This window comes from Herpailurus yagouaroundi, unplaced genomic scaffold (assembly GCF_014898765.1).
Source record: "Herpailurus yagouaroundi ecotype Mexico unplaced genomic scaffold, PumYag 100, whole genome shotgun sequence".
In the NCBI taxonomy this organism is placed as follows: domain Eukaryota; kingdom Metazoa; phylum Chordata; class Mammalia; order Carnivora; family Felidae; genus Herpailurus; species Herpailurus yagouaroundi.
In genome coordinates this window covers 51,379,905-51,394,731 of record NW_024412391.1, presented here as the reverse complement: position 1 = coordinate 51,394,731, position 14,827 = coordinate 51,379,905, and the positions used below count along the sequence as shown (strand labels likewise).

Here is a 14,827-nt window from a genome sequence, read left to right as displayed (position 1 = left end):
TTTAATGAGACATAATTGACATGTATCATTATATTTTAGGTATTAAACATAATGATTTAATATATGTATATTTTGTGAAATAATCACCACAATAACCCTAGTTAACATCCATTAGCACACATAGTTATAATTTTTTTCTTGTCATGAGAACCCTTAAAATGTATTCTCTTGACATTTTTCAAACAAAAACCACAGTGATATTAATTATAGTTACTATGAGGTACTTTACATCCCCAGGAATTATTTATTTTATAATTGGAAGTTTGTACCTGTAGACCACTTTTACCCATTTTACCTTCCTCTTACCCCTACCCTCATCTCTGGCAACTACCAGTCTGCTCTCTGTATGTGTAAGTTCAGAGGTTTGTGTAAGATTCCACAGGTAAGTGAGATCATACAGTATTTGCTTTCTCTGATTTACTTCACTTAACATAATGTCCTCAAGGTCCATCCAAGTTGTCACAAATGCCAAGATTTTCTTCTTTTTTGTGGCTGAATAATACTCCATTGTGCCACATTTTCTTTATCCATTCATCCACTAATAAATACTTAGGTCGCTTTTATGTCTTGGCTATTTTAAATCATACTGCAGTGAGTATGGGGCTGAATATATCTTTTCAAGTTAGTTTCTCATTTCCTTTGATAAATACCCAGAAGTGGAATTGCTGGATCATAATATAGCAGTTCTATTTTTATTTTTTTGAGGAACTCCCATAAAATGTTTTCATAGTGGCTGCACCAATGTGCAATCCCACCATCAGTGCATAAGGGTTCTCTTTTCCCCTCATCCTTGCCATCATTTGTTATATGTTGTCTTTTTGATAATAGCCATTCTAACATGTATGAGATGGTATCTCATTGTGGTTTTGATTTGCATTTACCTGATGATTACTGGGCATTTAGCACCTTGTCATGTCCTGTCAACCATCTGTGTGTCTTCTTTAGAAAAATGTCTACTCAGGTCCTCTGCCATTTAGGGCTATTATGAATAAAGCTATGAAAATTTATTATTGTGGTAAAAAGCATGTAACATAACATTTTCCTTCTGAACCATTTTTAAGTATACAGTAGTGTTAACTGTATGCCCATTATTGTGCAACTTATCTCTAGAATTTTTTCATCTTGCAAAACTAAAGGTCTATACCTATTAAACAGCAATTTCTCTTTCTCCTATTCCCCAGCTCCTGCAAACCACTATTTTACTTTCTGTTTCTAACAATTCAACTGCTTTTGATACCTCATATAAGTGGAATATGCAGTATTTGCCTTTTGTGACTGGCTTACCTCACTTAGCAAAATGTCCTCAAGGTTCATCCATATTGTAGTATATGATTAGGTTCTATCCTTTTTAGTGCTGAATAACATTCCATTGTAGGCATATGCCACATTGTCTTTATCATTCGTCTATTAATGGACATTTAGGTTGCCTCCACCTCTTGGACACTGCGAATAATGCTTCAATGAATATGGTATGCAATTATCTCTTCAAGATCCTGTTTTCAATTCTTTTGGATATATACCCAGAACTGGAATTGCTGGATCATATGGTAATTATATTTTTAATTTTTTGAGGAACCTAAGTCTCTATGAAATTTTTGTACAAGTTTTTATTTTGTGAACACAGCACTCAATTTTCTTTGATATATACCTAGGAATAGAATCGCCAGGGTGTAGGGAAGCCATGTGTTTGTAATACACTTCCAAACTGCTCTCCAAAATGGTCGTGCCATCTTTCATTCCCATCAGCAATGAATGACTACTCCAATTACTTCATATCCTCACCTGCACTTTGTAAAATCAGTCTATAATTTTAGCCTTTCTAGCGGATATGTAATGGTATCTTACTGTGGTTTTTATATTTTTTTCCAAAGACCTATATTCATGTTAATATCATGCCCCTTGGCACATGTACTCCATACTGTTTGGAATACTTTTCTTCCCTTTCTTCCCACTTGACCATGTACTAGCCTCCCCATTTTCTTCCACTTATCCAAAAAATTCAGATTAAATATCACTTCCTCTTCTTGGAGAATATTCACTGGCCATCAATCCCCAAATTAGGTCAGGTACCCCTGTTCTATTTTCTGTCTCCTCAATACTTGTAGTACCTAGAACAGAGCCAGGGTGCATAATAGACATGCAGTAATTATAATTTGAATCAGTGAGAGATTCAGTAAACTGTAGAGTGCCAGAATTAGTAGACATGTGGAGCTTTGGGAGCTGTGGGAAGGTAAGTGTGGCAGCCATTCTGGAAAGCAGTTTAGTACTATTTACTATACACAAAGCATATTAACTAGTAATCCTGCTTCTGAAGATGGTCTTGTCTAAAGTCATTAAAGTATATATATAGTAGGAAGTTCACTACAGTTTTATTCATGGTGGGTAGACAGAGGGAGTCAAACCTGGGGTCCATTATTGGGAGAATGAAATAGTTAAAATGTGGCAGAGATATATATATATATATATATATATATATATACAGTGGATAGAATTTGTTGTTATTGGCAGTGACAGACTAGATAAACATAACTGCATGGATAGATCTAGTAAATGCAGAACTAAGTGAGAAAATTAAGCAACAGAAATTATATATATAATATATATATTATATATAATATATATAAATATGTAAGTTTATACATAGTATGTAAATATATAAATATATTAATTACATAAAATAAAAATATATGCTCACAAAACAATAATATATAGCTCTGAAGAGTACCCTACAAACAAAATAATGTACATAACAGGCATTAGATTGTCTGCCTTGAAGGAGGAAGAAAAAGTAAGATAATAATGGGATTCAAACAAGTCAATGAAACAAGAGAAAACACATATTACTAAATGACATTATTCATATAAACAAAGAAATACTGTTTTAAAAATCATAGGAAATGAAATACATTTTGGGAAATGTACAAGAATGTAAGGCAAATACAAGAATTTAAATTTATGCTATATATTTTCTCAAGTTAAATTGTTTACTTTCTGCTTTATATTTTTGTAAGTTATCTTAACCTGTGATTGCTGGACTGAACAGATCCTTCTCTTAAATATATGTAATCTTCACCCTTTATTGACAGAGAATCATCAGTGTTCACTGTTAAGTTGGCTGGCTAGAGTAGAAGTTTATGTCTTCCAATTAGCCAAACTATTGTACTAAAATTTATCTTTGGAGGTTTTATTTTATACGTATTGTTGACCTTACTGTATCTGCATCTTACCTACTTACAAATGGAATTAAATTTAAAAATGTAAAGATTGCATCTCTTCTCTTTCCCTATCTCTTTCCACAACTGTATTTTTGCTAATCAAGGTAAGCTTGGTGTATATGTACATTGATTATGGAAGTGGGGAGTCCTCACATTTCCAGAGCATTGCTTCTCACTGTTTCACAAAAAAAAAACAAAATACATTAATGGGGCGCCTGGGTGGCTCAGTCAGTTAAGTGTCCGACTTTGGCTCAGGTCATGATCTCGCAGTCTGTGAGTTCGAGCCCTGCGTCAGGCTCTGTGCTGACAGCTCAGAGCCTGGAGCCTGCTTCGGATTCTGTGTCTTCCTCTCTCTCTGACCCTCCCCCGTTCATGCTCTGTCTCTCTCTGTCTCAAAAATAAATAAACGTTAAAAAAAATTTTAAAAAAATACATTAAAAGGTCATTCCTCACCAAGTTCATTTTCTAAGTGTTTCACAAAGATGATTTCTTTTTAAAAAATCCTTTTAAAGAAATATGTAGACTATAAAACATATCTAGGGGATAGGAATTAAATAAAGACAATACCACCTCCACTGAAAGCTATGTATGTGAAAAGGGAAATACTATAAATTATCACAGTGGCAGATGTAAATAATACAGTTCTTCTGTAATTGTTCAACACTTTACAGTGTATAAAGCATGTTCTCTTAAATTACATCCCTGAGGGCAAGCCAAGGAATATTTCAGTTTTAAAGAGAAAATTGAGACTCTACAAATGTTGACTTGCTCAAAGTTAAATTTTAGAAAGTGGTAGAGCTGGGACTTAAGCACAGAGCATTTGCCTTGAAATCCAGGAGATTCTACAACTTTCTATGCTACTAACACTATCTCTATGCAGCAAGACACAGAGAGAATTGGTTTGTTATGTGAATGCATATTTGATTCAGTAGAAGGTGGGGATTAGTAAGTGGACTATTTCCAAAAAAGTGGTTAGTATGAAATAATTTTTTTTTTTTACTTTAGAGAGAAAGTGCATGAGTCGAGGAGACAGAGAGAGGGAGAGAGAGAGAGAGGGAGAGAGAATCTTAAGCAGGACTCACACTTGGTGCGGAGCTAGACATGGGGCTTGATCCCACAACTCTGGGATCATGGACCTGAGCCGAAATCAAGAGTTGGACATTCAACTGACTGAGCCACCCAGGTGCCCCAAAGCATGAAATGATTTTTAAGGGAGGAAAGAGAAGAGAAGCATCTGTTCATGTCCTCAGAGTTTCGGCTGGACATGTATGTATCTGAAGAATGCACAGATCATCCACCAAGGATAGATAAGTGTTAATTACATCTGTGACCCATGGAATGTTTTCTCTCTATACTATTGTCTCTGAAATTCCAGCCATAATTGAGTCCTGGGTATGGGGGTAAAGATCATCTTATTGTAGATTTGGGTTAGAAATAGGAAAATTCAGGTTGGGGGAATGATGTCACTATTATGGGAGAGCAGAGACCTGAGCTTTTTTCCCCCAACAAAGATCAATAATTGGATACCTGTCCACGAACAAAAACAGCTCTGGGAGAGCTTAGCAGTCTACTCACAAACTTTAGCAGAACAGTGGAACAGAAAACCTGAGAATAACCACATAAAAGGGGAATGAAGAACAGCTTCATTTTGCCTGAGTCATCCATTCTCCAGACTGACACTACTCAGCACCAGGAGGGCCTCAGCTAGAAAGAGTTCCCCTTGCTGGGAAGAGGAGAGTGGGATGAGTGACCAGCATCCCCACCCTTTTGGGACACTGCAGGAAGGACCTACTTCAGTTTCACCCCACCCAGAGAACTGGCAAAGCTGAGACATGTAGAGATTGCCTGGAACAAGGAAGAAGTGTGGGCACAACCAGTATCAGAAATGCAATGGGAGGGGCACCTGGGTGGCTCAGTCGGTTGGGCGACCAACTTCGGCTCAGGTCATGATCTCACGGTCCGTGAGTTCGAGCCCCGCATCGGGCTCTGTGCTGACAGCTCAGAGCCTGGAGCCTGTTTCAGATTCTGTGTCTCCCTCTCTCTCTGACCCTCCCCCGTTCATGCTCTGTCCCTCTCTGTCTCAAAAATAAATAAATGTAAAAAAAAAAAAAATTAAAAAAAAAAATGCGATGGAAGTGATCGTAGTTCCCAGTGACATGCTCTGCAGGGAACCCAGTAGCTTTTACTGCTGAAGAAACCAATGTCCAAAACAGCTCCTTCAGACCCCCTGGAGATTTTACACCAGGTTTTTATCCCAGAGGTTTTCATGTTCATGTTATCTAGTTTCCCAAGTCTCTCCTCATTTGTTCCCTCTGTCCCCAATGCCTCTGCAGCCTGGGATTTATACTGACAGCCAGCCCCAGCTTCTGTGGCTGCACCAGTGCAAGACACCAACCTGGAACCCTGCCATTGATCCACCACCATGCACAGACTCAGGGATTGCCCCTCCAGCTGTGCACCAGCATGCTGCTGGCCTGACTCCCATCACCAGCCTCCACTGCCACTTGTGCACCCATAGCAAGACCCTGCAGCCATGGGAGTCCATTCTGACAGTCATGGCCCCCACAACTGGCAGAGAACAGGATTCAGCCCTATCTTCTGTCTCTGGTCTGAACTCTTGAGCCCAGGTGCAGCTAGGCCCTTCAACTCTGTACCTGCACACTCCTGGCCAACTCACTAGCCTCAACTGCTATGTTTATACCTATGGTGAGGCCTTGCAGCCACAGGAGCATACTCCAAAAGTCAAGGCCCACAAAGTTTCATGTAGGCCCACATCTAAACCTGACTCAGACCCAGTGATTTGAACCATTGGGCTCAACTGCATCTAGCCCCTTCAGCTGTGTCCTTGCACCCCACTAACCTGAATCCCAGCATTGGCCTCCACTGCTGTGCCCCTGGGAAGGCCTTGTAATCACAGGAGTGATTATGAATTATTGGAATCTCAGTAGAAGAAGGTGACAGAAAGCTTATTTAAAGTAATAATGGCTTAAGGTACCTGGGTGGCTCATTCAGTTGAGAGTCCAAATCAATTTCTGCTCAGGTCGTGATCTCGTGGTTTGTGGGATCAAACCCCACGTCAGGCTCTGCACTGACATTGTGAAGCCTGCTTGGGATTATCTCTATCCCTCTCTCCTGCCCCTCCCACCCTCAAAATTAATAAACTTAAAAAATACAAAGTAGTAATGGCTGACCTTCCCAAACCTGAGGAAAGATTTAGATAACCTGGGTTCATGAGACTAATAGGTCAGCTCAAAATTCCAATACAAAATTATATTCTTGGGGGTGCCTGGGTGGCTCAGTCAGTTAAGTGTCCAACTGATTTCAGCTCTGATCATGATCTCATGGTAGTGAGATTCTCTTTCTCCATCTCTTTCTCCCCCTCTCCCCCACTCGTGTGTGTGCTCTCTCTCTCTGTCTCTGTCTCTCTCTCGCCACAAAACAAAACAAAACCAAAAAAAAAGACCTTCTGTAAGACACATTATAATAAAACTCTCTAAATCAAAGACAAAGAGAAATTTAAAAGTATCAAGAAAAAAAAATTATCTCATACTAGGGAACTTCAGTAAAGATATCAGTGGTTTTCTCAGCAAAAACCTTGTAAGCCAGGAAAGAGTGGGGTAATATATTCAAATGCTGAAAATAAAAAACTGTCAACCAGGATAGTTTATTTAGCAGAGTGGTCCTTCAGAAATGAAGGTGAGATAAATTTTTTTCCAAACAAACAGAGGCTGAGTAAATTCATCACACAACACCTGCCTTAGAAGAAATGCTGAAAGTAGTTCTTATAAGCTGAAGAGAAAGAATGATACTGAATAACTTGAAAACATGAAAATATTCTGTATACTAGTAAAGGTAAGAATACAGTCAGAATCAGAATGTTCTAATACTGTAATATGATGTTGTATTAACCACTTAACTCTAGTGTAAGAGTTAAGGGGCAAAAGTATTAAAAATAGATATAGGTACAATAATTTCTTAACAGATACATAGTATAAAAAGATGTAAAGTGTGACATAAAAAGCATAAAATGTAGGGAGGAGGAGTAAAAGGGTAGAATTTTGCATGTGAGCAAAGTTAAGTTGTTATCAGATTAAATAGACTGTTATATGTACAAGATGTTTCAAGTAGGCCTCAGACTAACCACAAAACAAAAAGGTATAGTAGGTACACCTGAGATAAAGAGAATGGAATCAAAATATACCACTAAGAAGAAATATCAATTCAAAGTGAAGACATCAAGAAAGGAAGAAAGGAAAAAAGGGACTACAAAACAGCTAGAAAGCAATTAACAAAATGGTAAGTTCTTAGTTATCAACAATTATTTTAAATGTAAATGGATTAGATTCTTCAGTCAAAAGGTGTAGCATGGCTAAGTGAATTTAAACAAACAAACAATACCATCTACATACTGCCTATAAAAGACTACTTTAGCTTTAAGGACAAACATAGGCTCAGAGTCAAAGAATGAAAAAGACACTTCATGCAAATGGAAACACAGAATAGAGCAGGAGTAGCAGTATGTATGTAACAAAAAATAAATTTTGAGTCTAAAACTGTAATAAGAGGCAAAGGTCATTATATGTTGATAAGTAGGTCAGCTAATCAAGAAGATCAGCTAATCAAGAGGATACAATTATAAATCAGCTAATCAAGAGGATACAATTATAAATATACATGCCACCAACATTGTAACACCTAAATAAATTGAGCAAATACTAATGGATCTGAAGGGAGTAATATACAACAATACAATAATAGTAGGTGACTTCAGTACTCCACTTTCTACAATGGTTACATCATTCAGAGAGAAAATCAGTAAGAAAATATTGGACTTGAGCTACACTTTACAGCAAATGGATCTAACAAACATAAACAGAACATTTCATCCAACAGCAGGAAAATATACATTTTTGCTCAAGTGAACAAGGATCATTCTCTAGGACAAATCAAATGTTATGTCACAATACAAGTGTTAGCAAATTTTAAGACTGAAATTATACCAAGTATGTTTTCTGACCACAATGGTATGAAACTCCGAACCAATTGCAGGGGGAAAACTGGAAAATTCACAAATATATGGAAATTTTAACACACTCTTGAACTAATTGTTCAAGGATGAACTCAAAAGAAAATCAAAAAATGTCTTCAAATAAATATCTTGAAGCAAACAAAAATGGAAACAGAATATACCAAAACTTATGGGATAAAGGGAAAGCAGTGTTAAGAGGCAAATTTGCAACAGTAAATGCCTCAATAAATAAATAATCTCAAAACACCCAAGTTTACATCTTAAGGAACTTCTAGAAAAAAAAACAAACTAAGCCCAAAGTTGCTAGAAGAAAGTACATAACAAAAATCACAGCAGAAATAAATGAAATAGAGAATAGAAAAACAGTAGGAAAGATGAACAAAATTAAGAGTTGATTCTTTGAAAACTAAAAAGGTTGACAAACCTTTAGCTAGACTTACCAAGAAAGAAGACTCAAATAATAAAATTATTAATGAAACGGGATACAACTAATACCATATAAATACGAGTGGCATAAGAAACTACTATGAACAGTTATATGCCAACAAATTGGATAACCTACAAGAAATTAATAAATTCCTAGAAATATACAATATACCAACACTGAATCATGAAGAAATAGAAAATCTGAACAGACCAATAATGAGTAAGGAAATTGGATCAGTAATCAAAAACCTCTCAAACAAAATTCCAGTCCCAGATGGTTTCACTGGTGAATTCTTCTAAACCTTTAAAGAAGAATTAACAGCAGTTCTCAAACTTGTCCAAAAAATCGTAAAGAAGAGAATACTCTCAAACGTCTCTTAATATACCCCATATTGCCTCAATATCACAGTCAGATACTACAAGGATTCTACAAAAAAAGGAAAATTATAGGCCAACACCCCTGATGAACATTGATGTGAAAATCCTCAACAAAACACCAAGTAATTTCAACTACACATTTAAAAGATAATACAACATCATCAAGTGGAATTTATCCCTAGGATGGTTCAACATATGCAAATCAATCACCATGATACACCACATTAATAGAATGGAGGATAAAAATCATCTGATTCTCTCAATAAGTGCAGGGAAAACAACTGACAACATTTAACATCCTTTCATAATGAAAACTCTCAACAAATTAGGTATAGAAGGAACATACCTCAACATAATAAAGGCCATATGACAGACCCACAGCTAACATCATACTCAACAGTAAAAGTTGAATACTGTCCCTCTAAGATCAGAAACTACATAAGGGTACCTATTCTCACCACTCCTATTCTACATTGTACTGGAAGTCCTACCAAGAGCAATTAGGGAAGAAAAAGATACAAAAGGCATCCAAACAAGAAAAGAAGAAGTAAAATTATCTCTGTTTGCTAGTTTCAGAATACAAAATAAGATCTACATACCAAAAAGAAGACTCTGATGAAAGAAACTGAAAATGATACAAAGAAGGTTTAACTGTTTGGAAGTGTCCATACACCAAAGTCATCTATAGAGTCAGTGAAATTCCTATCAGAATTCCAATGGCATTTTCCACAAAAATAGAAGAAAAAAAACCCTCAAATTCATATGGAATGACAAAAGACCCTGTATAGCCAAAACAATCTTGAGAAAGAACAAAGCTGGAAGCATCACACATCCTGAGTTAAAACTGTTCAAAGCTGTAGTAGTCAAAACAGTATGGCACTGTCATAAAAGCAAACATAAACCAATGAAACAGAACAGTCAGCCCAGAAATAAACCCTCACATATACAGTCAACTAATATTACCAAGGGAGCCAAGAATATTCAAAGGGGAAATAATCTCTTCAGTAAATGGTATTGAGAAAACTGGACATTCCCATGAAAAAGAATGAAATTGGACCCTATCGTACACCACTCACAAAAATTAACTTGAAGTGGATTAAAGACTTACATGAAGACCTGAAACTATAAACATAGTTATAGTTTAGAAAAAAAATAAGGAAAAAAGCTTCTTGACTTTGGTCTTTTGCAATGAAGTTTTTGGATATGACAAAAAAGAAGAAAAAGCAACAAAAGCAAAAATATAAACATGTGTAACTACATCAACCTAAAAGTTTTGCACAGCAAAAGAAACAATCAACAAAATGAAAAGGCAACCTATGATATAGAAAATATTTGCAAACACATGTATATATGTGATATATGGTATATTTGCAAATCATGATACATATATAAGGGGTTGATATTCAAAATATATATGGAACTCATACAATTCAATGGCAAAAAGTAATAATTTGATTAAAAAATGGACAAAGGACCAGAACAGATATTTTTCTAAAGAAAACATACAGATGGCCAACAGATATATGAAAAGATGTTCAACATCATTAATCATTAGGGAAATGCAAATCAAAACCACAATGAGATACCATTTTACATCAGTTAAAATGGCTAGCATGAGAAAGACAAGAGATAATAAATGTTAGTGATGGGGATTGCTTAATAAATTAAAAATAGAACTACCATGTGATGCAGCAACCTCACTACGGGGTATATAATCCAGAGGAAACAAAATCAGTATCCTGAAGAAATATCTGCACTCTCATGTTCATTGCAGCATTGCTCACTACAGCCAAGACAAGGAAACAACCTAACACCTGTCTCCATTGATGGATGAATGGATAAAGAAAATGTGGTATAAACTTCCAATGGAATATTATTCAGCCATAAAAGAGATTCAGCATGAGTGAACCTGAGGGCATTAGGCTAAGTGACATAAGGCAGACAAAGATAAAATACTCATTTGTATGATCTTACCTATATGTGAAATCTAAACCTATTGAACTCAGTATGTATATAAGATGATGGATTCTTTTTTTTAATGTTTATTTTTGAGACAGAGAAAGAGCAAGAGTAGGGGAGAGACAGAAAGAGAGGGAGACACAGAATCCGAAGCAGGCTCCAGGCTCCGAGCTGTCAACACAGAGCCCGATGCGGGACTTGAACCCATGAACTGTGAGATCATGACCTGAGCTGAAGTCGGACGCTCAACCAACTGAGACACCCAGGCCCCCAGATGATGGATGTTAACTAAACCTATTATGATAATCATTTCACAATATATGTAAGCCAAACCATCATACTGTACACCTTAAACTTATTCAATTATATATGTCAATTATTTCTCAGTAAAACTGGAAAAAGGCCACATTGAACTGATAGAAACAGAGAATAGATTGTTAGTTACCAGGGGCTGGGAGTTGGGGGAAATGGGACAATGTCGGTCAAAGGTACACACGTTCATTTATAAGATGAATCAATTCCAAGGATGTAATGTAAGGCAAGGTGACTATAATTAACAGTAATGTATGCATGAAAGTTGCTATGAGATTAAATCTTGAATGTTCTTACCATAACAACAACCAGATGGTACTTACATGAAGTGAAAGATGTGTGTTTGTGGTAAACATTTTGCAATATATTTGTGTATCGAGTCATCACATTCTACATCTTAAACTTATACAATGTTGTATGTCAGTTGGATCTCAATAAAGCTAAAAAAAAAAATAGGAAAACTCAGTTTCCATTAGAGTTTTCTTCTCAGCATGCTGATAATTTTAGTTTGGAAAGATTTTAATAGAGTATGACTCATTTAAATAGGTTTTTTTTTTAATCTTATATAACAATGCTAAATGCTTTCTCACAACCTCCTTATCCAGTATACTCTTGGACAGGCTATAACTTCCTAAGAAATGATTTTTTTTTTAGTACTCACGTGGACTGATTTGGCACCCCTTTAGGAAATGTCAAATAATGAATATCTGATATTTCTCATGCTTTAGAGGATGCATTAAAATCCTTTTTATTACCATCTCATTGATATTATAAAAACACTAAGTTAAAATGGCAACTACTTGGGGCACCTGGGTGGCTCAGTCGGTTAAGTGTCCGACTTTAGCTCAGGTCACGATCTCTCGATTCATGAGCTGGAGCCCCGCGCCGGGCTCTGTGTTGACAACGGAGCCTGGAGTCTGCTTCACTTCTATGTCTTCCTTTCTCTGCCCCTCTCCTGCTCGCACTCTCTCTCTCTCTCTCTCTCTCTCTCTCTCTCTCTCTCTCTCTCTCTGTCTCTCAAAAATAAATAAACGCTAAAAATTTTTTTAATGGCAACTACTTTATAGATGCATAGAAATCTTGATTTATTTTCCTTATAAATGTATAAAACAACATGGCTAAATAGTTAATTTGTCTTCAGGAGCAGCTTTGTTTTAAACATAGCATTTTTTTTTTCCATTATGAAAGTAACTCACAGAATCATGGCAAGTATAAACTATATGAAAAAAATGAAAACCACCTATCTATTACTGCACCATCCAAAGAGAACCATCATCCAAATATTGTTTCCTTAGTTTCCTGTGGTAGCATAGGCATAACTCTGTATCTCTGAACCATTCACACAATTGTATGCATATGTTACATGACAAAGGGACAGATCCAAAGTATTAAATAACTAATGTCTCATAGTGTTTATTGTTTACAAGTCAAGTTTGTATCTTTTTTTTAACCTTACCTAATTCTGTAAGGAACATTTTTTCCCTCTGGTTTTGAACCTGAAGCCACTGCTTCATGGGAGTGCAACATTAGCAGTTACAACATTAGCAAATCGCAGAGCTCAGACTCAAACTCACTTCTCTCGGCATCTCAAATCCCAGTAGTCTTCCTCAACAGTCCAACTACCTCATGTATTTGGATTTCTCCTACAATCTGTCCTTTTGACTAAATTAAAAATCATTCTAAAAGTTTGCCTTAAAACACCCTCAGAGTGTTACTAAATTAAGTTTAAATATCAAGTATAAATTTCCAAGCAATTAGTTTTGGTTTTGCCTGAGCAGAACACCCCACAGATGATGCCGAATAAAAACTATTTACACACTTCCATAGAGCATTTCTTGTAAAAATGTTGGGTCTGTAGCAGCGATTTACTAATCAAATTCAGAATTTGATTTGAAATGCCTCCGGCAGGCAGCCAATCCAGTTATGAAAGAACAGAAGCAAAAACTAGAGCCCTGGTGAGGCTCCTCCAGAAGCTAGATGGGTCCTTTGCTCTCATTAGCAAACTGGTTCCATAGGAAATCATTGTGATTGCTCCTAAAATAAAATATTGTAGTTAATTTTTTCAATAAATTATTGGACTGTACTAGACACAAAACATGTACATTTCAGAATCTAGACTTATAAAATATTTTGACATGTTTTAATATAAACAGGAACATTTCCAATGATTGCTTGGATCTAAAATGTTTTTCCACTTGACATTTGTTTATACTTCCTAGGAAAGAAACTCTATTTATGGATAACTGAATAACACAAATAAACATTAGAGAGAGCTGAAAAATCAGCTTTGATTATGCATGAAAATCTACAATGTCATTGTGTACTCTTATGCCGTATTCTGATTGCCTGTTTATTTTTACAGAACTGCTGGTGAGCCTATGGAAGAGGAGCCAGCCTTGTGAAGTGCCAAGCACACCCCCCCCACCATATTTCCTGTGTGTGACATCATTGTGTATCCCCCCACCCAGCACCCTCAGACATGTCTTGTCTGCTGCCTGGGTGGCACAGATTCGATGTAACATAAACACTGGGCACAAAATTCTGAACAGCAGCTTCACTTGTTCTTTGGATGGACTTGAAAAGGCATTAAAGATTCCTTAAACATAACCGTTGTGAGTCTAAAGTTACAGTAAACCATGATTGGAAGAAACTGCTTCCAGCATACTTTTAATATGCTGAGTGACCCACCCCCACGCCCAAAGTTTAAACTAGTAACATCCAGTACAGCATTAGATACTGTTAATTATGGATGCTACAACAGCCAGCAAAATTTTGGGCAAAACCTAAGAAATATTCATTCCTGACATTCTGATCAGTTTTTTTTATTTCATTTTTGTCAGTCTTAAATTGCTTACAGGATTTGCTTTTGGGTATGAACAGATAGCAGTTCTTGACATATTGTGGGGGGGGAGGGGTTGTTTTGTTTTGTTTTGTTGTTTTTTGGCCTTTAACACATGGTTCAACTCTTACTCATAAGAGTTCAAGATGGAGGAACTGGGATGAGGCTTTGTTCAATGGAATAAACCATGCTGTCTCTCAAAGTCCAAATGCCAAAGGATCTTCACAAACTGTATGTAATGGTGCAATGTTTTATGTCACATTTCTTGAGAAAAATAACCCTATTTCCCTAACCTCCCTCTGTGTGTTCTCACACATGGGAGATTTGCAACTGTATTTGAGGATGAGGTCTTCTATCTGCCTCCTACATCTCTTGCTCTAATGATAGTCACTTCAAGCATATGCTCCATAGAGGATGGTCTTACTTTGTTCCAAATCTATCAAGAACTTTGTTCTCTTTTTATTTTATTTCCTCCATCACATCCATTCTTTTTACCTTTCATCCCTCCTTCCTATAGAAAAGCTAAAGATTACCCATAATTTTCCCAATTACTTAGGAGCTTTGAGTCTTTCTTTCTTTCTTTGATTCTTTCTTTCTTTCTTTCATTTATTTTTATTTTATTTTATTTTATTTTATTTTATTTTATTTTATTTTATTTTATTTTATTTT

The 14,827-nt window shown here is 36.3% G+C and overlaps 1 protein-coding gene across 18 annotated transcripts in view; it reads left to right on the top strand.

Annotated features, from left to right (window-relative positions):
* Positions 1-13,926, top strand: part of HDAC9 (histone deacetylase 9) — a 931,635-nt gene extending 917,709 nt beyond the window's left edge. For 17 of the 18 annotated variants that reach the window (XM_040472481.1, XM_040472497.1, XM_040472487.1 and 14 more), the window contains one exon: positions 13,682-13,926. In XM_040472481.1, the coding sequence (XP_040328415.1) occupies positions 13,682-13,721 (40 nt within the window). In that variant the 3' untranslated portion in view covers positions 13,722-13,926. Of the gene's footprint in view, positions 1-1,422; positions 1,548-13,681 lie in introns of all 18 variants that reach the window. The other variant, XR_005789365.1, reaches the window with a different exon arrangement.
* The last annotated feature ends 901 nt before the right edge of the window (positions 13,927-14,827 follow it).